This window comes from Mirounga leonina, unplaced genomic scaffold, assembly GCF_011800145.1.
Source record: "Mirounga leonina isolate KUSES-001 unplaced genomic scaffold, KU_Mleo_1.0 Mir_167, whole genome shotgun sequence".
Classification (NCBI taxonomy): domain Eukaryota; kingdom Metazoa; phylum Chordata; class Mammalia; order Carnivora; family Phocidae; genus Mirounga; species Mirounga leonina.
In genome coordinates, this window is record NW_023270422.1 from 3,598,322 (window position 1) to 3,618,912 (window position 20,591).

Sequence of the window (20,591 nt, forward strand, 5' to 3'; positions counted from 1 at the left end):
CAAGAACATAGTTTAGACTATGTTAGACTACAGTTGGCAATTTTTATAATTTTTTTTTACTCTTAGATAACAATTTTGACCTTTATATAACTTGAGATAAGTACAGGAATTAGATGATCTGATTTTTAACATGCTCAACTTTTAAACCAATGAGAAAGTAGCATTGCTTTCTAGCTGTTGGTGGTTCAGAAATAATTTGAGATTAGCCAAAGCACATATAAAATATTAAAAACAAAATAGCCAAAATAGAAACCATCTAATTTTGAAGAACCTAAATTGTTTATAGCATATTCTACATTTAAAGCATAAGTTGAGTTATAATCATTAATGCATGTAAATGTGGGTATTAAATGTTTAATATTTTCTTCTGAGATGTGGTTGGCATAATCATTGTAATTACATTTGACTTGTATTTGGTTTGTGAATTAACTACATGATACCAGTGTTGAGATAGTCATGGATATTAGAAGGGAAGTAGAGGAGGTTATTAGCTGGTCATTAGTTCACATATAGTCTCTATTTTTTAAAGATTTATTTTATTTAAATATTTATTTATTTTTTAAGATTTTATTTATTTATTTGACAGAGACACAGTGAGAGAGGGAACACAAGCAGGGGGAGTGGGAGAGGGAGAAGCAGGCTCCCCGCGGAGCAGGGAGCCCGATGTGGGGTTCGATCCCAGGACCCTGGGATCATGACCTGAACTGAAGGCAGATGCTTAAAGACTGAGCCACCCAGGCACCCCAAAGATTTTATTTATTTATTTGACAGAGAGATAGAGCCAGAAAGCACAAGCGGAGGGAATGGCAGAGGGAGAGGGAGAAGCAGGATCTGCACTGAGCAGGGATCTCAGCGCGGGGCTCAGTCCCAGGACTCTGGGATCATGACCTGAGCCAAAGGCAGATGCTTAACCATCTGAGACACCAAGATGCCCCAAGATTTATTTATTTTAGAGAGAGCGAGCAAGCTGTGGGGAGGGACAGAGGGAAAGAGAGACAGAGAATTCTCAAGCAGACTCCGTTCTGAGTGCAGAGCCTGATGTGGGGTTTGATCTTGGAACTCTGAGTTTATGACCTAAGCCGAAATGAATGACTGAGCCACCCAAGCACCCCAGTTCACATATATTCTTATGAAAGATTCCTTCTCTGATTTTACTGAATTTAGACTTGTACTAATACTCCGAGACAGATGTTTCCTAGTGTTTTTGAAGGTAACTAGTTTTTTGGGTGGTTTTGTTTGTTTGGTTGGTTTTTTTTGGTTTTGCATCTAAAACTAGAGTTTTAACTATCTTTATGCGATTTAATATTTCATGGCCTGGAATTACAGGATTTTGGACTTGAAAGGAGTCTTAATCCACATAATTTATATAGTAATGAAATGGAGATCTAGAGAAGTGAAGTTCTCTGTCCAAAGATTCATATTTCTAATAGGAGATCTGTTCTAGAATCAAGTTCTGACTGAGTTTACTTCTTTTTGCTGTGTCTCTGCACAATGAGTTTTTCTCTCTGTGGGCATGGCATTATTGGGTATGACCAAGTAACCATCCAACATAGTATGGAAAATTTTCATTTTAGTGGTTCTACCCAAGACCTAGGAATATGGAAGCACCTGTCTTTTATGGTACTCATCACATAACCTATCAAAAATTACAGTAATATTTGGGATATCAAGTCACTGACATGAGGCCAGAATTACTTTTTAGGGAGGATGGCCTAGGGAAGCTGAGTCCCTTAGAGGGGCAGTGAGCTGCTTGAGATTCCTTATGGTGTAGAATTCAACTATTTGTATACTTAAGAGAGATTCAGTAAACTGAGGTACAGGGATAGTGCCTACTAACATGCATTTAGAAAATATTTCAGTCATATTGTCTGTATTTTGAGAGAATTCGGAAATCCATTTATTCACAAATTGGATGTACCTAGCCAGTTGTTAACTGAATTTTTACAAAATCTTTTCCTTGTACACAATGTACAGTGAGGGAATAGGAGCAGTGGTAGTATGAAACTGGAAGATGATTGTCAGAAGTTAGAAAATCTATTGATTTGAACACAAGCAAACATTTTATTGACATAATTTGCCTACCATACAATTAACCTTTTTTTTTTTCCTTCCAAGTTTTTATTTAAATTCAAGTTAGTTAACATAGTGTAGTATTGGTTTCAGGAATAGAATTTAGTGATTCATCATGTATATATAATAACTATTTTAAAGTGTACAGTGCAGTGGTTTATATTCTATTTAGAGATACATACAACCATCCTCAATCAATATTACAACATTCCATCACCTCAAACAGAAACCCTGTACCCTTTAGCTATTACTTTCCCATCTCCCCATTCCCTACCCTCCTTTCTCCCTAGCCCTAAGCAACCACTAATCTACTTTCTATGTAGATTTCCCTATTCTGGATTTTCATATGAATGGAATCACATATGGTCTTTTGTGACTGGCTTCTTTAACTTCACATAATGTCTTAGATTTATCCATGTTGTTGCATGTATCATATTCCTTTTTATGGGCAAATAATATTCCATTGCATGGATATATCATTGTTTATCCATTTGACAGTCAATAGACATTTTGGTTGTTTTCACTTTTTGGCTATTATAAAAATGCTGCTATAAACATTCATGTACAAGGTTTTATGTGGGCATGTGTCTTCATTTCTCTTGGGTGTATATCTAGGAGAGGAATTGCTGGATCATATGATAACCAACATTTTAGTGAAATGCCAAATAGATTTCCAAAGCAGATGCACCACTTTCTAATTCCACTCGTAGTGGATGAGGGTTCTGATTTCTCTACGATCTTGCCAACACCTTGTTATTATCTGACTTTCTTCTGATTCTAGTCATCCTATTGGGTATGAAGTGGTATCTCCTTGTGGTTTTTATTTGCATTTCCCTGATAGCTAATGATGTTGAGCATTCTTTCATGTGCTTATTGGCCATTTGTATATCTTCCTTGAAGAAATGTCTGTTTGGATCTATCACCCATTTTTAAATTGGGTTGTCTTTTTATTATTGAGCTGTAAGAGTCCTTTACATATTTTAAATACAAGTCCCCTATCAGATATATTATTTGTAGATATTTTTTTCCATTCTGCCGGTTGTTTTCATTTTCATTTTCATGATTGTGTCCTTGAAATACTAAAGTTGTTTTTTTTTTTTTGAAGTACTAAAGTTTTTAATTTTGACAAAGGCCAATGTATAACAGATACATTGTTGTTGCTGTTGGTTTTGTTGTCATATTTAAGAACCATTGCCAAATCTAAGGTCATGAAGATTTACCCCTATGTTTTCTTCTAAGAGTTATATAATGTTAGCTCTTAGGCCTTTGATCCTTTTTCAGTTAAGTTTTATATATGCTGTCAGGTAAGGGGCTAGCTTCATTCTTTTGCATATAAATATTCAGGTGTTTCACCACCATTTGTTGAAAAGACTATTCTATCCCCATTGAATGATCTTGACACCCTTGTCAGTTGACCATAGATGTAGGAATAGAGTCATGACTCTCTATTCCTATCGTGCCAATCTGTTTTTTTGTTCCCGTACCACACATTTTAATTATCAATCATTGCTTTTCTGTACGTTTTGAAATTGGGAAGTGTGAGAGTCCTACAGCTTTGTTCTTTTTCAAGATTGTTTTGGCTATTCTGGGTCTTTTGCAATTCCATATGAATTTTAGAATCAACTTGTCAGTTTCTATAAAACACCAGGATTCTAAGAAGTATTGCCTTGAATTTGTAGAGTATTTGTGGAGTATTGTCATCTTAATATGGTTAAGATGAAGGCATTTCATCATTTGCTTCACGAATATGGGTTGTCTTGCCATTTATTTTTTTTTTAAAGACTTTTTTAAAGATTTTATTTATTTGACAGAGAGAGACAGAGTGAGAGAGGGAACACAAGCAGGGGGAGTGGGAGAAGGAGAAGCAGGCATCCTGCTGAGCAGGGAGTCCGATGCGGGGCTCGATCCCAGGACCCTGGGATCATGACCTGAGCCAAAGGCAGACTCTTAACAACTGAGCCGTTCAGGCGCCCCTTGCCATTTATTTTAAATCTTTATTTTTCCTCAACAATATTTTGTAGTTTTCAGAGTATAAGTTCTGTACTTCTGTTAATTTATTCCTATTTTAGCTTTTTGATGCTATTATAAATGGAGTTGTTTTACTTAGTTTCATTTTTAGGTTGCTCATTGCAAGTGTTAGACATATAATTGATTTTTGTATGTTAATCTTGTATCATGCAACTTTGCTGACGTCATTTAATAGTTCTAATAGTTTTTTTAGTGGATTCCTTAGGATTTTCTTTAGACACAATCATGACACCTGCAACAGAAGTAGTTTTACTTCTTCGTTTCCAATCTAGATATCTTTTATTCATTCATTCATTCATTTATCTGCCTAATTGCCCTGGCTAGTACCTCTAGCACAATGTTGAAGGAAGTGGTAAGAGCGGATACCCTTGTCTTGTTCATGCTGTTGGGGAGAAATCATTCTTTCACCATTAAGTATGATGTTTTTAATTGGTTTTCTCATAGATGCCCTTTATCAGGTTGAGGAAGTTCCTGTCCAGCTACTAGTTGTTTTTATCATGAAAGGGTGTTGGATTTTTGTCAAATGCTCTTTTTGCATCTATTGAGATGATCATGTGTATTTTGTTTTTTATTTATTGATATAATGTATTACATGAATTGATTTTCAAATGTTAAACCAACCTTGAATTTCTGGGATAAATTATATTTGGTTATGGTGTATAATTCTTTTTATATGCTGCTATATTCAGTTTGCTAGTAATTTATTGAGGATTTTTCTGTCTGTATTCATAAGAGATACTGGCTTGTAATTTTACTTTTCTTGTGATGTCTTTGATTTTGATATCAGGGTAACAATGGTCTCATAAAATGAATTGGGAAGTGTTCCTTGCTGCTGTTTTTTGGAAGAGTTTGTGAAAAGTTGATTCTTTTTTTTTTCTGAGAGAGATTGGAGAGAGAGTGGGAGAGAGAGCGAGCTCACATGAGCTGGGGGGGGCATTAGGGAGGGGCGAGGAGTGAGGGAGAGAGAATCTTTTTTTTTTTTTTAATTTTCTCAATGGGAAACCTGAAATATTCTATTTTATTTTATTTTATTCTTATGTTAATCCCCATACATTACATCATTAGTTTTAGATGAAGTGTTCCATGATTCATTGTTTGTGCACAACACCCAGTGCTCCATGCAGAACGTGCCCTCCTCAATACCCACCACCAGGCCAACCCATCCTCCCACCCCCCTCCTCTCTAGAACCCTCAGTTTGTTTTTCAGAGTCTATCGTCAGGGAGAGAGAATCTTAAGCAGGTTCCACGCCCAGTATGGAGCCCGATGCAGGGCTTGATCTCTCAACCCTGAGATCATGACCTGAGCCGAAATCAAGAGTTGGATGCTTAGCCATTGGAGCCACCAGGTGCCCCAAGTTGATTCATTTTTCACTTTGATAGGTAGAATTCAGAAATCATCTGGGCCTGGGCTTTACTTTGTGGGTAGTTTTTTTATTACTAGTTCAGTTTTTTCACTTGTTATAGGTATATCCAGATTGTCTGTTTCTTCTAGAGGCAGTTTTGATAGTTTGTGTCTTTCTAGGAATTTATCCATTTCATCTAAGTTATCTAATTTTGGCGTACAGTTGTTCATAGTATTTCTTCATAAGGTCAGTGGTAAAAACTCCTCTTTCATTTCTGATTCTAGTAATGGGAGACTTTTCTCCCTCTCTCTCTCTCTCTTTTCTTTTCCCAATTTTGTTGATCTTTCCGAAGAACTAGGGTTTGGTTTCATTGATTTTTCTTTGTTGTTTTTCTGTTCCTTTTTCATTCATTTCTACCCTGATTTTTATTATTTCTGTCCTCCTTGCTTTAGGTTTAGTTGTACTTCCTTTTGCAGTATCTTAAGGTAGAAATTTAGGTTACTATTTGGGATCTTTCTTCTTTCTTAATATAGTCATTTCCAGCTATAAATTTTCCTCTAAGCACGCCTTTGGATGCATCCCACAGATTTCAGTGTGTTTTCTTCATTTTCATCCATCTCAAAGTATTTTCTGAAGTCCCTTTTGATTTCTTCTTTGACCCATTGGCTATTTAGGAGTGTGTTAGTGTGTTAATTTCCAAATGTTTGTGAATTACCCAATTTTTTCCCCTGCTATTGACTTATTTATTGATGTTTGTTTTGTGGATTAACATAGTTTATCCTAGAGAATGTTCACATGTGCACTTAATAGAAAAGTATATTCTGTTGTTGGGTGGAGTGTTCTGTAGATGTCTGCTAGGTCTAGTGGTTTATAGTGTTCAGATATTTTATCTATCCATTAATGGTTCTATTCTACTTGTTCAATTGTTAATGAAAGTAGAGTAGTAAAGTCCTCCAACTATTGCCATTGAATTGTTTCTCACTTTATTCCTTTCAGTTTTTGCTTCATGTATTTTGGTGCTCTGTTATATATGTTTGTAATTGTATGTATATGTATATATCCTTTTATCATAAAAAGTCTTCTTTATGTCTAATAATGTTTTTGTTTTAAAGTCTACTCTTTCTGATATTAGTATAGCTTTCTTGTGGTTGCTGTCTGCATGATCATATCTTCTTCCATCCTTTAACTTTTAATGAATTCATATATTTCAATATAAAGAGTGTCTCCCCTGGACGGTGTATAGTCAAATCTCCCCCCCCCCCCCAGCCTGACAGTCTCTGCCTTTTGTCTGTGTTGTTAAATCCATTTACATTTAATGTTCTTATTTATATAGCTGGGTTTATGTTTACCATTTAACTTTTTGTTTTCTTTGTATTTCATACCTTTTTTTGTTTCTTTATTTCCCCTTTACTGCTTTCATTTGCATTAAGTAAATATTTTCTAATGTAGCATTTAAATGTGTTTAATAATTTTGTCACTATATTTTTAAGCTTATTTATTTTTTGGTGGTTGCTCTAGGGTTTCTCATATACATCTTAACTTAGAAGAATCAGCTTTAGATTTATAGTAGCTTAATTCCAGTGATATGGAATTTTTAATTTTTTAAGCTAAAGTTATATATATATAATGTTTCAAATGAAACTTGATTACTTTTTTTCTGGCAATACATCACTAAAACTAATGTCTTTAGATTAGTTCAAAGATATTAAAGTGGAATCTTCAGTTCTTAACAAAGCTGATTGTAAGAATCAGTTAAATAACTGGTATATTACAAGTAGAGGTTGTTTTAAATATAGTAGAAAAAAATTAATTCAAAAGTTACCTCTTTGTAAAATTCCATGGCAATAATAGGTTCTTTTTCAAAGACATTTTCAAAATTAGCTGAAGTCTTTTTGAAATATGTCTTTACATGGTAAGTTTTTCTTCTAAAATACGTGTAATAGAGATTCTAGTCATTTGGTACACAATCACGGAAAAATGCTACTTTTTGTGTTGTGAACTGCATAGGTAAAAGTTAATGGCAGGATACTGTTGTTGTAATTCTATCTGATTTGCTAACTAAGACTGCAGCAAGCTGCTATCTTAGTTATTTCAGGTGCTTTGAAAGAATTTTTAATATTAATGCATTAATTTACTTTACAATAATTAAGACAAATTTAAGGTGTTAACACTATGGTATTGGGCTTTTAACTATGTCATATTCACTCTCTTGCATAATGGCAAGCTTTCTTGAGTGGGAGAGAAATAAGTGGAGGTATATACATAGGTGGCTGAGAATTTCAAATATCCCTAGATATGCTTATAGGAATGTTGTATAAATGAATGTCTTCTAGTTTATGTGTTAGATCAGAGTAAAGGTCGTGAACAGTTGGCCTAAATTACTTTGGTGGTTGCTTTAGTGCTCTGCTTTAGCTGAGGAAAGTTGGCCCAATATTTATAATCCTACAAAATCAATAGAATTTAAAAATTGCTTCTGCTACAAAGAAAAAAAATGAACACTGTAATTTAGTTAAAACTGAAAATGTCAATGGCATTAGGACAATGTTGCAGTTGAGGGATAACAATTACTTACCAAATTTTGCAAGGGAATAATTTTTTTTTTCAAGATTTTATTTATTTAGGGGTGTCTGGGTGGCTCAGTTGGTTGAGCGTCTGCCTTCGGCTCAGGTCATGATTTCAGGGTCCTGGGATCAAGCCCCACATCGGGCTCTCTGCTCAGTGGGGAGTCTGCTTCTCCCTCTCCCTCTGCCTGCTGCTCCCCACCCCCTGCTTGTGCTCTCTCTCTATCAAATAAATAAAATCTTTTTTTAAAAAAATAAAGCATTAAAAAAAATTTTTTTTAATTATTTTTAAAGATTTATTTATTTGAGATTGACAGAGAGAGAGAGGAGAGAGCACAAGCAGGGGGAGCAGCAGAGGGAGAGGGAGAAGCAGGCTCCCTGCTCCTGATGCAGGACTCGATCCCAGAACCCTGGGATCATGACCTGAGCTGAAGGTAGATGCTTAACCAACTGAGCCACCCAGGTGCCCAGCAAATAGTTTTAATACCCTTAAAAGAATTGCATTAGGAAGTGTGTTTAAAATATTGTCATAGCTTTAGGTTGAGATCTAGGAGTCATATCTTTATGAATTTTAATGTCAACAATTTTTTTCTAACATCTCTTAGGAAGGATTATGATTACTAGGCAGAAAATAGGAGCAAGGGTTACACTTCCTGTTCCCAAGAGAAATGAACATGCATAGGAAATAAGAGAAAGAAAGACATTGTACTCCATTAATGACTATTGAGAAAAGATCAAGAGGACACAGGAAGTCAGGTTAAGAAAATAGTTTGACAGAAAAGCACTACTAAAAGATAAGTACAGCCCTACCTATACCCTTCCACAAAAATTACCAAAGCAAGGCTTAATTCATTGCTTATTTAATTGAATTAAAGTAAGCCATATTTTGTGTTAGTTACATATTGACCTTGGAAGAGAAATGAGCCTTTCACAGTCACAGAACACTAGAGCCAAGAGCAGCTCCAGACTTCCACTGGCACATTAGGTAAAAATGACAATCTTTTGAACAACAAGAAAGGGCCATCTTTTTTTGTATAAAGTAGAGCAAAAATTAAATATGGAGGTTTGAAAAATATTTTAGCTTTGTCTCATCAACAAAGTATGACTTCAGTCTGAAAATGCATTCTCTTTAACTTATACAACCTAAAATTCTGGTTTCTTAAATGTTTTATTGAGAATTCTACATTTTCAAGCAATTATTGTCAAACATCAAAATTTTGCTATCAAATAAAGATATTTTCGTGCCTTGTATTGTTTTCTATTTTCCATTAGAATTAAGAAATAAGCTACTGCTTATCCTAACTTGAAATTTGATGAGAAGTAGGTAATATGGCTAAAAAACAGGATCTGGAAAGCTTATGTTAAAGGAAGTATATTTGGGGGCGCCTGGGTGGCTCAGTCGTTAAGCGTCTGCCTTCGGCTCGGGTCATGATCCCAGGATCCTGGGATCGAGCCCCGCATCGGGCTCCCTGCTCAGCGGGAAACCTGCTTCTCCCTCTCCCACTCCCCCTGCTTGTGTTCCCTCTCTAGCTGTCTCTCTCTCTGTCAAATGAATAAATGAAATCTTTAAAAATAAATAAATAAATAAAGGAAGTATATTTGAAGTACTTTTGGCAACTGTCAGTAATTTGGGGTAAGTCACTTAACCTTGCAGACTCAAATTTTTATAAGTGTAAAATAGTGGCTTGGCCTCAAATTTAGATCTATGAGGTCTTTTCCAAATCAAATCTTCTTTACTAATTGAAGCTAATAATTCCACTTACATTCAGAATCAGAAGACTGTCTCTCCTTGTTGATTTAAAAATAATTGCTCAAAGGTGAATCACATTAATAAAGTGAAACATGACTATTGTTTGACCTAGTATTTTCCAAAATCCTTCATGAACATACTGATACGCTACTGTTCAGCTATTTTGCCTTGTTCCTCTACTCTTTCTCAGTTTTTATCAGTGGGTATGTAACTTGATCTCATCAAGGTAGGATAGGTAAATTTTGAATATGTTAGATGCTACAGAATGAATATGTTGTGGAAAACACTGGTTTAGGGTACCACTTAGTAAAAGGGCATTCATGGGTATTTTCTAAATGTTTCTCAATATCTTCACCTTTGGATAGAAAAGTTAATTCTTTTGCAAATTTATAGACCAGAGGAATCCAATTTTGTTGTGTTCTTACCTGGTCTTTGTACTTCTGATTCTATGTATGAGGTCACATGCTAATTTTCATGACTCATTTTAAAGATTTGGGGTTAATATTTAGTTAAATATTATTTCATGACTCATTTTAAAGATTTGGGGTTAATATTATTGAAATTACAAGAGATGAGTTTCAGACTGCATTTAAGATTGTTGATGGAATTAGCCTTCTTAGGGGAGTGATAATTTGCAATTCTTTATGGGGATGGAGTTATTATAGATCACTTTGAAGATAATTACTATGGGGAGATCACCACTATGGTGAAACCCAATGCCAGTGAACTCACAAGGACCAATGGAGGGAGATGGGCGTCGCATCATTCACACAAGGTATTTAAAATATCAAAAGTTTGGTTGATCGTAGTGGTATGTACAAATTTAAAGCATCTGCTTTTTATGTACTACTCTTGCTTGCTGGAGTGAGGAATGAAGTATGAGGACTTTTTTCTTGCTCTGTGCAAATGTAGAGAGATAGAAGTAGCCGAGAGAGCTGAGCTGGTCAGGAGGCCTGGATTCCAGTCCCACCTCTTTCATTTACTAGTCCTATATTTTGTCATTTGTAAGATAGGGATAGTAATATCTGACCTTCAAGTTGTATAACTGAAGAAAGCACTTTGAAAGTATAAAATTATCACTTTATATAAAGTATTATAATTGTGGGCAATGAAAATTTAGGTTATGCCACTGAAAAAAATATGCTGTTCTATTTTTTCCTTTTTGGTGCACTTTTCTAGGTGAATGTGCCTCTTAGGAGCAATTGTCTGGGAGTGACTGGATTAAGCTTGGGCTGCACAGGCAGACTGTGCTCCCTGAAGGCCTTGCTCCCTGAAAGACTCAGAGCAGCTCAGCCAGCACGTCCAGAGTATGAAGCATGAAGTACATTTATTCTGCAAAATGATAAGTAAATATAAAATAAAAAATTTCAAGGATTCCATTTTTAATAAATGCAACAACAAAATCAATGAAAACTAAAATCATATTCAGAGTAACACCTGCCACTATTTTTCACAGATCTTAACAGCACTTTGAAAAAGACATTTACATGTTGATTTGAATTATCAGACACTTTAAATATATAGAGCAATTTTTTTAAAGTGGTGAAGCCAAGAATAAAAAAATAAAATCAATGACAGAAATTGGAACAAAATATACTGTATAAGAAGGTATTCGAAGCTTTGAATTTGAATTGAAAATGAGAAAATGGGAAGGTTATTCCAAGTTATTCCACAGTCCTGCTTGAGTCCTGAGAATATCTGGACCTCTGATAGTCTTGAGTTGTCAGCAGTCACTTTCTCAGAGTCTTATGATGACGGACATGGGGCTAATCAAAATTTCAAAGGGTTCTGAAAATCATATAAAAATTATACTGTCTGTACAAAAATGCATCAAGTGTTCAGGTTATATAATAAATAGATTTATCTTTTACTTTTTCTGCATATATCAAACAACATTCTGCTTGTCATCTTGCCTCAATTTCATTCCACATAAGCTCTCAAAGGCAAGAAATTTACTTTAAATACAGTATATCAGTCATGAGTGTAGTATCTGGGGAAAAAAGCCCTATTTTATATAACCTTCCTGTGGCTCAATGCCATAATGTTTTTCTTCCCCAAATACATGTTTAAAAACTATCACTTAGGAAAGGAAAAAATCTTTCTGTTGTGAATTTGTGTTAAAGAATACATCTTTTAAAAACAATAACATTTTGGGGTGCCTGGGTGGCTCAGTCGTTAGGTGTCTGCCTTCGGCTCAGATCATGATCCCAGGGTCCTGGGATCGAGCCCCTCATCGGGCTCCCTGCTCGGCGGGAGGCCTGCTTCTCCCTCTCCCATTCCCCCTGCTTGTGTTCCCTCTCTCGCTGTGTCTCTCTGTCAAATAAATAAAATCTTAAAAAAAATTTTTTTTTTCAGGGCGCCTGGGTGGCTCAGTTGGTTAAGTGACTGCCTTCAGCTCAGGTCATGATCCCAGGGTCCTGGGATCAAGTCCCGCATCGGGTTCCCTGCTCTGCAGGGAGCCTGCTTCTCCTTCTCTCACTCTCCCCTCCTTGTGTTCCCTCTCTCACTGTGTCTCTCTCTGTCAAATAAATAAATAAAATCTTTAAAAAAAAATTTTTTTTTTCAGGTAAAATTTGATTTTTCTTTTTCTTCACCTCCACTCCCTTCCTTCTTCCCTTCACTGTTATCTTTACTTGGAGATTTATTTATTGCCCTGTACCAGGAGTAACAAGGGACTGGCTCATTGATTCATTAGTTGATTAATTAATTTAACTTGTGTTTTGTAGGGGGAGTAAAGGATAAAATGTAATTGATTTTTGTTGTAGCTGTCACAGTGCAATGCAACAGCAATATCCCATAAGGCCAGGAGATGGTGGTGTTGTCCATAAGAGTAGACATTTAGCTGTTTTTCTGCATTGTTCAAACTGTTTTAAAGCCCTATGTATTTTCAAAATCCACACAGAATCTAAACTTTTAAGATACCAAATTTTGGGTATCTTTTCCCAGTTTTTCTTTAAGAGGTTTTATGTATCTATATATCTATATCTATCCATTCTATCTATATCATATAAGGAATTAGACCTTTCTTCTCAAGGGTTTGGCACACATAGTGCATTTTTACAATGGGATTATGAACCTATAATTGATGTTACTTAAGGGGTTTTTTGTATCTCTTGTAGTGAAATTATAATAAGGTGACTAGGGAGAAGCTTTTTTCTCCCCTTTCAATTCCTCTTTTTAAAAACATCCTTTTGCTTTTCTCTCTTCTCCCCCACTACTGCTGTACTTACTGTGATATCTTAAGCATTTATAATAGACCCTTGTAATTTTTACTGCAAGATGCAATTGTTGAGTGTGAGATCTAATACTACGCACAGAACTGCCTTACAAGTTTAATTGGTAGTTATAAATTTCTTACTTGGTGGATACTTTAAGCTCTGTCAGGTTCTTACACAGGACTAGCCTCAGAGTGGAAAGTTACCAATTAAACTCATTTACCAATGAGTGATTATTTTACCTAAGAATTATACTGTATAACTTAATGAAGTCAGCGAGGCTCTGGGGAGTGCTGTATTTCTTTCTTTTATTTTATGGCTTATTGCCCTCAGTTCAGTGTTGGCACTGTGATATTAATTCCACATCGTCTGAACTTACTGGGTTAACAGAACTATGATGAGTGTGATCACTGGAGACGTTCTTAGTGAGGAGTTGTACAAACGTTACAAAATGAATCCGGAAGGACGCTGAAACTAGTATCTACAAATTATTTACAACATGTTTGTATCCCAGGCCCTGATCTACGCGCTTGGGAGAAGTCAGTGAGCAAAACCCATAAAAAAGTCCCTGTCCTCACGGGGCTTACAATGAAGATGGGAGGGCCTATTCAATAAATAATACGTTTAAGTAAATTATATGGTATATTGATGGCGAAAGCTACCCCAAAAAGAGCAGAGGAGGGTCCGGGGGATGGTGTAGGGGCGAAGTCGGCGGGTCAGGAGAAACCGTGTGGAGGCTTCAACGAGACGCAGGACCCGTGCCCAGAGGGCTGTCCGACGGTGGGCGGGAGCAGGAGCGGTTTCACAGATGTTTATTAGGAATTTGCTCCAGGCTGGGTTCGAGCTCCTAATTAGACTCCCAGCGAGCCAATTCCAGGCGCATCCAGGGCCAGTGGCCTCCTAGCTCGGCGGGGGACGGCTGCGGTCGGCGCCGTCAGCTCGGCGGCGAAGCGCACGCCCGAGCTCCCGCTCGTGCGGACCCTGGCGGGGCGGCTCCGCAGCCCCGGCACTGAGCGCGCGGCCGGCGCGGGCGCGGGGCGGGGCCGGCGGACGCCATCGCGTCGCTACGGGCTGGCGGCAGCGGGCGGCCTGGTCAGGGCTGCCGCGGCGTCCTCGCCGCTCTTCGCTCGCCCACGGCCGCCGGGCCCTCGCCCAGTCCCCCGCCTGGTTCAACACGACGGCGCGCGCGGCCCCGTTGGGCGGGGCGGTTCCGGGGATGAGGAGGCGGCGGCGCGCCGAGACGATGCTCGGGAGCTGAGAACACGCCGGCACACGGCGCAGCGCTCCGCCGTCGCGCCGACCCGCGGGATGGCTCACCCGGCGGGCCCGGCGGGCCCGGCAGGCGGCGGGGAGCCCCGGGCGGAGCCAGCGGGCGGCGAGGAGCCTCCGGGCCCCGGGGCGTCTGGCGGCCCGCCGGACGCGCTGAGCCTGGAGGAGATCCTGCGGCTCTACAACCAGCCCATCAACGAGGAGCAGGCGTGGGCCGTGTGCTACCAGTGCTGCTGGTCTCTGCGCGCCGCGTCCGCGGGCCACCGCCAGCCCCGTCGCCGCGTGCGCTCAGCCGCGCAGATCCGCGTCTGGAGGGACGGCGCCGTTACCTTGGCGCCCGACGATGCGGGAGAGCCGCACCCAGCTGCGGGTGAGGCCGCCGACCTGCGCCCCCACGGAGAACCCTCGCCGCGGCCCCCTTTCACTCGCAGCCCCGGGCCGGGCCCCTCCGCCCCGCGACCCCCACCTCCCACGGGAGGACCCCCTGCGGCCCCCTTTTCTCCTCGCATTCCTGGGCCCTGCCCTCCCGCCGCGCGACCCCCACCTCCGACAGGAGGACCCCCCCAACGCGGCCCCCCTTTCCCCTCGCAGTCCCTGGGCCCTGCCCTTCCGCCCCGCGAACGCCCACCTCCCAAGGAGACCTGGGAGGAGCCGGGCCTGGGGAGGGCGGGGGGCGGGGGGGAGGTGGTGGTGCTGGCGCTGTGGTCTAGCGGGGCCCCACGGAGGTCGGAGCAGGGGGTGGGGGGCCGGCAGCGTCACAAAGGGGGGTTGTGAAGGCAGCGTCCGGGCGAGCCTGCGCCCCGCAGTAGGGCCGCGGACCTGCCCAAGGTGCTGGTAATTGTACAGACTGTCATAGGAGAGCTGCCCGCGTCTTGTTTGGGAAATGGAGTGGGTTGGGTCCTTTTCATGATAAGCTATGTATACATACTTAGATGCCAGGGCTATTTACTTGGGATGTGGTAGGTGCTCTGAAAGGTTCACGTGAGATCTCGTCAAGGGCAGTTAATTCTGCTGCCAGGAAAATTATACCTTTCAGGATGGGTAGTCAGCTAATAGTATTTTTAAAAATTTGGCAACAAATTCTTTCGGTTTGGAAATATAAAAAGCCCCGAGGAGAATTGGGAGAAACAGGAGGAGACGAAATAATGATTTCTAGCTCCTGAAAGTTATAAAATAACTACTATTTACCTGCGTGTTAAAATTTGTTGTGATGGAAAAACAGGCTTGTCAAGTCAAAAGTTGACAGGATGTCAGATAAACCAGATAAAATGGATTTCAGTTTGGTTATTGTCTAACGTAAATTCTTCGAGATTATCACCTACACGTTATTATGTAGCTAGGGCTTACTCAGAGATTTAGTGATGATGATGAGGGGATTGATAATAGGTTTCTCCTATCAGTTTTTATAATTCAGTCTTTTGAGAGGCAAGTATATTAAAAACATAGAGAAATAATCCGCCCGCACTTTTAGAAAGTTGATGGAAGTGTCAAAATGCTTAAGGTGAAAGATGTAATTCATTAGTCAGTAAAATGACATTTAATGCAAATCCTTATCTAAATTGATTAAAATAAAAAACATTCAAGATTTTAGTTATCAATTGTTTCACTTCCCCCAGAACATTAAAATGTGTGTGTGTTTCGGGGAAACACATTTTAGAACTTTCATTTACTTAAATCTATTCTTCATAATTCTCTTGAAATTATTTTATTTCAAATCGTTTTTAGTTTATTTGATGTGTTTATTGTATTTATTGTATTTATTTATTTATTTTGACAGAGACACAGCGAGGGAGGGAACACAAGCAGGGGGAGTGGGAGAGGGAGAAGCAGGCTTCCTGCCCATGAGGGGCTCGATCCCAGGACCCTGGGATCATGACCTGAGCCGAAGGCAGAAGCTTAACGACTGAGCCACCCAGGCGCCCCAATGTGTTTATTGTTTTTAAACTTGGACAATGTTAGTGGGAAATACTTGGTATTATAATTTACTTACAACATATTAACATCATATGCCAAGATACATTTATTATAAAATATGGCAAAACCATGCCTTGGAATCTGGCATTTCAAGGGGAAAAATGGTTGTGTGCAACCCTCTTTAGAAGCAGCATTGGTAATGTTTGTTGACCTCTGGAAGAAACAAACAGGAGTTTACATTCTTTCTTCTGAACTTTATCCCAGAAGAATGTGGTTTAAGTTATATTTATGGACCTACTAGTAGTTTGTCAAAGACTCATGTATTCTGACGAGAGTCAAAAAAAAAAATCAGAATCTCATTTTGCAATCAATTATTATTGTTATTATTATTTTGTATCATTAGTGTGAGTGATACTATCTTGACCTCAATGTAATACTCTGTCTTTTTGGAGATAATAGTAGTTTCCCTGCAGTAGCGGTAATGAATTTATAATCCATCCTCTTCTTCCTTAGTTTGGCTCATGATCTCGGCTACCAGTTGTTGAGAGAGCCCAACCAAAGTTGTTGATAGTCTTGAGCACTTTAGGCTTGATCAATTAAAAATCTTTAGGAAGTTCATACTAAAATGTTGCTTACGTTAGTTTATTTCCTCCTAGGATTTAAGAGTAGTTGCATGGCTACAGAAGGCAGTGTCTTCTGAACACTTAATCTTGATTCTTAAAAATGCTGAGTAATTTAGTACTGTGCACATGTATAAATTCTATTTTTTAAGGAAAAATGATAATCATGACGCCTCAATTCTAAGAAGTACTTTTTCACTGTAGGATGTTTAATAGGATTATATGTTGATTGGCAACAACATACAATCCTATTTATATTTTCACACAGTTTATCCATTGATTTATTTCCAAATGGAGGTTTAGGGAAGTTAAGGGACTTGCTTAAATTCATAGTGGTGACTTTGAATCAAATCCAGGTCTTTTAGGGCGCCTGGGTGGCTCAGTTGGTTAAGCGACTGCCTTCGGCTCAGGTCATGATCCTGGAGTCCCTGGATCGAGTCCCGCATCGGGCTCCCTGCTCGGCAGGGAGTCTGCTTCTCCCTCTGACCCTCCCCCTTCTCATGTGCTCTCTCTCATTCTCTCTCTCTCAAATAAATAAATAAAATCTTTAAAAAAAAAAAATCCAGGTCTTTTAACCTCTAGGCTTATAAATAGATTTGGTTTGAATTTGGGTCCTTATTCCTCCCCTTCCTAGCTGAGTGACCTTGAATAAGTTCCCTAACCTCCCTTAATTAATGAATTAGAGACACTTAAGCTCTGCATATACAATCACCCTGAGTCCGGCCTTCTCATCTGTAAAATGAGAATAGATCACTTTTTCACGCGAGAGGGTTTAAGGGAGACGATGCATGTAAAGTGACTAAAGCAAGGCTTGTTATGTAGCAGATATTCAGTAATTTTTAGTTTCCTTTCTCCCCTAATTCTGTGTCCTTTTGCACCACCATGGTGCCTGTGGTCCTGCTGTCCTGCATTTTTATTAAAAATTGGAACACAAAGATTTGGGTCAGGGTTTCTCATTCCCATTTTTGGCTGAATAATTCAGTATGGTGTTGGCCTATGCCTGTGTAGGATGTTCAGCAGCATCCCACTGGATGCCAGTAACTACCCATCCCCTCCCCCAAGTCATGACAATCAAAAAAGTCCCTGGACATGGCCAAGTTTTCTCTGGGCAAAGTCATCCCCTGTTGAGAACCACAGGTCTAGCGGATGATGGGTGGTACACAGGATTGTGTTCAGTGTGGAGAATTGGATCCTGGCTGTAATCCTCGAGTGAGTGAATCTTTGCGCTGGCCACTCTTCCCTCTGCTCTTGAGTTGAATGAACAAGTGGTTTTGCTCCCCTTAGTCCCATAGGAAGAAATAACCCCTCACATGCTTTCTTGACTTGTTTTGGGGGTGAATAGTAGTAATTGATTTTAGTTCTTGTTTACTTTTAACAGTGTTGCTACATCCAGAACGTTCATATTCACTTTGAATTAAATTAGACATACCTATAAGAGAAATAGGAAAATGATGAAAGATGTGGGAGGCATGGAAATGAGACCAAAATGGGAAGAAGACAATGAAGAACAAGCAATTTTATTTAGCATTCTGATATAATCTAGTGCCCTATACTAACATCGCCATGAAAGCAGTGTGATATAGGATTGAAGGAGATAAAGAAAAAGGAAAAAATTAGTTCTTTAGAGTATATCTTAAGAGTAAAAATGATTAAATTATGAAATAGGGTCTTAAGCAGCATATTTTATGAAGTATTTCTGTGATGACAGAAGGAAACATTGTTTAGAATCAAGAGGGCTTATGATTCTTCCTAGGTGTTTGACAACATTTTTATTTTCCCTAATGTTTATGTACATATAGTAAACCTTACTGTTTGATAAAAGTTTCTTATATGCAGGTTGATGCAGTTTTTGCTTTCACACATTTAATTAACAAGTTAAAGACACTCAGGCTCTGCATATATGGCCTGCTCTTTGTCACCACTATGCCTAACTGGCATTTGGAACTCATTTTATTATACACGTTATTTAGGAAGTAGTCACTGATGGAATTTAGGTTATATTCCAGACCTTCGCAAGATTAGAACTTTTTTTTCCTGGGATGCCACAGAGAATTATTAATAACAATAGTATTAGAGCTTAGAACCATTGTATGGTCTCAACAGCCTCTTAGGCCTTAATACCCATCTGACAAAAATAACATTTCAGATTTTGATTTCAAAATCTTTGATGTATCTTTAATGTTAGATGTATAAAGAACATTTTAAAAATTATGACCGCATCTTGATTTAAAATAATCTTAGATTGGTAATAGGTTTTCCTGGGAGGAACAATGAAAGCCTGGGTGCATACTAATAAAGGCATCCCTTGGTATAGGGAACATTGGGCTTTGTTTGGGATTTGAAAAGAGGACATGATCAGTCAAGCTTCTCAGTAAGTTTCATGCTAATTTGGTGGAAAAATGGTCTTGAAATAATATCTATTTGATTTTAAAGAGAGAACAAATACTTGTGGAGAAGGTTGAAGTAGCGAAAACATGTTTTAAAACATGAATTCTTGTTCATTCTTGGTATAATTCTTGAGTGTTAACATCCTGATCATTAAATGAAAGGAATATTTGAGATTTATGTGTATATGTCCAGGGTAGAGTTTGGGGGTGAATGATGGTATTAGGGGTTGGTGAGATGTCTCATCAGGTATAGTAATAGGTAAGAATTATTCCATTTGTACAGTATCTCCCAATATGTTGGACTAATTCAATTTTAAAAACATGCAGGGACGCCTGGGTGGCTCAGTCAGTTGAACGTCTGCCTTTGGCTCAGGTCATGATCTTGGGGTCCTGGGATCAAGCCCTGCATTGGACTCCCTGCTCAGTAGGGAGTCTGCTTCTCCCTCTCCCTCTGCCCCTTCCCTCAGTTTGTGCTCTCTTCCTCTCCCTCTCAAGTAAATAAATACAATCTTAAAAAAGAAAATGCATTGAGTTCCTACCATGTGCAAGCAGCGTTCAAGTTTCCATGAGTAATGTAAAGATAAATAGTTCTAGTCATCGAAGAAGAGAAAATAAAACATAACCACATCGATAAGTTTACTATGCAGTTAATGAAGCTTCAACTCTGAGCCCACTCATTTACATAGGTCTCTTTTGGCCCCTGCGTACAATATGTGCAGATGGTCATTTGCAAAATTAAGTTATTTTAGCCATAATCAGTAAGATTGGTGTCCTGTTGACTCCAATTTACCCTCCAGCGTACTTCTAGTTGTGTTGGGTTGTGTGGGAGTAGCCACAGACGTTTTTGGGAAAAATTTTGAAATAATGCTTTGTGGTTTATATTTGTTTTTCTGCCCTATGCAAAGGAAAACAGGGGAGTTTAGTCATATACAGATATGGGTATGTAAGTAAGTTGGGACTTTGTTGGGAAGCCCACAGTGTAGCCTCACCAATAATTTTGACTCAGTTTTTGAAGAAAACAATCATTGATCTACCAAGGACTATATGTTGGTACGAGATGATGAGTCACGCTCTGCCTATTTTATTTGTGAGGTCAGAATCACTTTCCTGCATCATAAATTCTGTAAAATGGCAACAGTTCCCATCCCACTTTCATAATACTGTCATCAGAGCCATATTATGTTTTTCATTTGCCTCCTGTTGGCTAAGTAGAAAAAATAAACTATTCTCTTCCAGATATTTGTTTAAAATTATGAGGAAAATATTGCCAAATATAGTAGGTTTTGGATTAACTTTTTATTTCGAGATAATTTTAGATTTACAGAAAAGTTGCGAAGTTAGCACAGAAATTCCTGTGTACTCCATCCAGTTCTAATGTTAACATCTTATACTAGTGTGGTGTCTTTGTCAAAACTAAGAAGCCAGCATTGGCGC

The 20,591-nt window shown here is 38.8% G+C and overlaps 2 protein-coding genes across 3 annotated transcripts in view; both read left to right on the plus strand.

The window, feature by feature from the left end:
- Positions 1 to 11,095, plus strand: part of CEP76 (centrosomal protein 76) — a 34,060-nt gene extending 22,965 nt beyond the window's left edge. Inside the window, exon 13 of the mRNA XM_035013856.1 lies at positions 10,932 to 11,095. Coding sequence (XP_034869747.1) covers positions 10,932 to 11,072 — 141 coding nt within the window. The 3' untranslated portion in view covers positions 11,073 to 11,095. The remainder of the gene's footprint in view (positions 1 to 10,931) is intronic.
- Positions 11,096 to 14,048: 2,953 nt separating this feature from the next.
- Positions 14,049 to 20,591, plus strand: part of SPIRE1 (spire type actin nucleation factor 1) — a 204,719-nt gene continuing 198,176 nt past the window's right edge. For both annotated transcript variants that reach the window (XM_035013854.1, XM_035013855.1), the window contains exon 1: positions 14,049 to 14,606. In XM_035013854.1, the coding sequence (XP_034869745.1) occupies positions 14,276 to 14,606 (331 nt within the window). In that variant the 5' untranslated portion in view covers positions 14,049 to 14,275. The remainder of the gene's footprint in view (positions 14,607 to 20,591) is intronic.